The 3,091-nt window shown below is 43.9% G+C and overlaps 1 protein-coding gene across 1 annotated transcript; it reads left to right on the top strand.

The window, feature by feature from the left end:
• The first annotated feature begins 252 nt into the window (after positions 1 to 252).
• Positions 253 to 1,816, top strand: LOC108092192 (peptide tarsal-less AA). The gene has a single exon (XM_017191719.2). The coding sequence runs from the start codon at positions 1,060 to 1,062 to the stop codon at positions 1,156 to 1,158; it is 99 nt and encodes a 32-aa protein (XP_017047208.1). The 5' UTR covers positions 253 to 1,059; the 3' UTR covers positions 1,159 to 1,816.
• The last annotated feature ends 1,275 nt before the right edge of the window (positions 1,817 to 3,091 follow it).

Below are 3,091 nucleotides of genomic sequence, written 5' to 3'. Positions count from 1 at the left end.
GGGAGAGAGAAAGAGAGATCTGGAGAGGGAGAGCACTACCTGGCCACAGGTATGAAAACATGCACATGAATGAAAATACGATCTCCCCACTCGCTCTCGCTTACTCAAGTAAGAGAGACCCCACCATTAAGAGCAACGCACCTGCCGTATATCGCTCTCTTTTGCACTCGCTCCCGCTCTCGCGGCTCTCGACAGCGACGCCGGCAGCGACGTCGAACCGGCCGAGCATTTAAGCTTACGACTTGACGAAAATCAAATCAAAAGATCGACAACATTCGAAGAGTGCAGATCAGCAGCCCAAACATCTGAAACATCAGAAAACCCAAAACCAAACTCGAAAAGTCCGTTGATTTTCACGTAACGCCTTAAAGATTTTCGGTGCGGTTCCCTAAAAACTAAACAAATCGGCAGTTTATTAATAAACAATAACTCTACTTAATGGGTTTTAAGTGTCAGTGACTCTTGAACACACGAAATAAAACCCCAAACACACACAAACGTGACTGTATAATCAGCCAAGAAACCCAACAACTGGTGGTGATAATAAAAGAACTTACAACAACAGCGACGAGAACCAGTATAAAGTTCAATATCGCGTTGATTCAAATTAAACAAAGGAGAATCGACAGCAGCAGCAGCAGCAGCAACAAAAAGCCAACTCGGTTTTGTCATTTAAGTATTTTTGGTCAATACACGGCATTCGAAATGGCAGCCTACTTGGACCCCACTGGCCAGTACTAAAGAAGATTTCGGAGACGAAGAAAGAAAGCCCTTAAAAATCTCACAAAACCCTAAATAAATCAAAGATCTTAACCATGGCCGCCTATCTGGATCCCACTGGTCAATACTGAAGAAGGAGCAGCCAAAAAGAACAACCATATATTTTGAATATTCATCTGAAAGTCATCAAAAACAGTCTCAAAATGTCTCTCGATTTGGACCCCACTGGCACCTACTAAGGCTCCAACTCAAACAGATCCTCATTTAGCCAAGCAAGCAGGCTAAATACTGCAAATACCATCCTCATTTCAAAAGTAAACTACAAAAGAAGCCAACAAAATGCTGGATCCCACAGGAACCTATCGGCGACCCCGCGACTCGCAGGACTCGCGCCAAAAGAGGCGGCAGGACTGCCTGGATCCAACCGGGCAGTACTAGTACGTCCCCCCCCAACGACAGAGCCCCAAAAAGCCGTGCCTTATCCACAAATTCTGGGCATGATTGGGGGAGCGCGCTGGTTGCGCGTTCGTGGCCGCGAGGAGACTTCCAGCTGCCGGAGGAGGAGAAAGCTGGGGGATCCCCAGAGGCCTGCGACGCGAACTTTTGTATTTATGTAGTTTTTGCCTAGCCTACCATACCTACTATATTAATTATTTATTATTATCATACTATTTAAACGAAATATTGTTCATTGCTGTTCACAAAACACGGAAACGCGCACACATATCCTATATCCTATATCGTATCACACACAAAACAAACACACACACAAACCATATATGTTATATATACACTTGTAATTGCTTCTTCAAGCTGGAAAAGATTACGCAAAGAGTATTACGTTTAGTGTCATATTTCTCGAGCAAATCATCATTTGTTTAAATTATAATTTTATTTATTGCCAACGATTTGTAATGTTTTTTCTCTCTCGTTGAGAGTCACGAGAATCATTCGGAGCGAGAAATTTTTGTTTAGATCTTAAGCGTATTAAGCTATTTATATGTCTACACCTTCGACCAACATCCAGGCAACCCAAACACACACCTCTCACACCCATAAAATATAATATTAAAAGAAAACCATATTTAAAACTGAAGATCACCAGTGTATTTTTCTTCTCCATGGGATCCTTGCTTCTCCCCCCGATATCTTTCTTATAGATGGACCAGCGACCAGCTCAAAATTGTCGCATTAAATTACCAGATTTTCCAGATACACACACTCACACAGCAACACACACAATCACAAATCTCTGGGGGGCTTCGCCGCGGACAAATTGCTGCCGGGGGAGCATAAAATATGATTTTCCAAACGACCGGCGCATATTTGATGAATCTGTGGGCATTAATTAATGTCACTGGGCGGTCGCCATCGGCCAGGCGGCCTGGAAATGATCAATAAAAATGGAAAAACGAGGGGGGGAAATCGGATTTTCCCTAATGCAAAAATATTTTCCAGGCGACCGAAAGAGCAAATCTCTCGCAGGCAACGCTGATGCGGAAGTAAAAGTTCAATGTTCGTTTGTGCTCCACAAGTGATTAGGTCAATAATAGCACACGAACAGTACCAACAACAACAGCAACTGCAGCAAAAACAACAACACAAACAGCCGAGAACTTGTGATTCTGAGAGAGAGAGAGAGAGAGGGAGAGAGCGTGGCTCCAGCTAAGAGAGCGCCCCAAGCTTTTCACGCTCTCCGCCAGCAGGTTTTCCCAGCAGGAAGTCCGCGGAGAGCTTCGCCCGCGGAGAGCGGAAAACTGCGAGCAAGAGAGTCTATTAATAGACACGCGCACATTAGCTTTTCAGTATGAAGTTCAGGGAAATCCACTCGGAGCGAACAGCTGATCGCCAAGGTTGCTGCGCCGCCGGCGCTGATGACGTCGCCTAACGGAAAGCTTTCCCAGACACTCAACGAATCGCATTGAAAATGCAATTAAGCGATCATCAGTCAGTTTTCATGCGATTCCATTCGACTCGATTCAATTTGATTTGATCCACTCAGATCACTCAGATCCGACTGCAATCAGATCTTCCCAGGCCCCCACACACGCGTTGACCCAGTTAACTTGCTGTCGGCCACCGGTGATATTCATTCATATCGCTTTCAGCCACAGTCTGTGAGCCAACTCATAAGGCTCCGAAAAAACATCAGAGCCAAGACAGAGGCAAAAGTATTGTTATGCGAAGCTGTGAATACCCTTCAATATCAACGGTTCCTTGGCTAAAAGACTTTTCCTATTAATCAGAAAACTGCCCTTTAAGGATACTCTTTATTTATAGCAATACCGGTCACAATTTTTATTTTTAGCTATTAAAACTAAACTAGGGTTTATAATAATTAAATTAATTATGACACTCAGTAAATTCCTGA

The sequence above is a fragment of the Drosophila ficusphila genome, unplaced genomic scaffold, assembly GCF_018152265.1.
Source record: "Drosophila ficusphila isolate 14025-0441.05 unplaced genomic scaffold, ASM1815226v1 contig_791, whole genome shotgun sequence".
Lineage (NCBI taxonomy): Eukaryota > Metazoa > Arthropoda > Insecta > Diptera > Drosophilidae > Drosophila > Drosophila ficusphila.
Note: the sequence above shows the minus strand (reverse complement) of the source record. Positions and strands in the feature narration are given on the sequence as shown.

Coding starts and splice junctions, on each gene's coding strand:
- LOC108092192 (XM_017191719.2), top strand. CDS start 1,060: ATGCTGGATCCCACAGGAACCTATCGGCGACCCCGCGACTCGCAGGAC.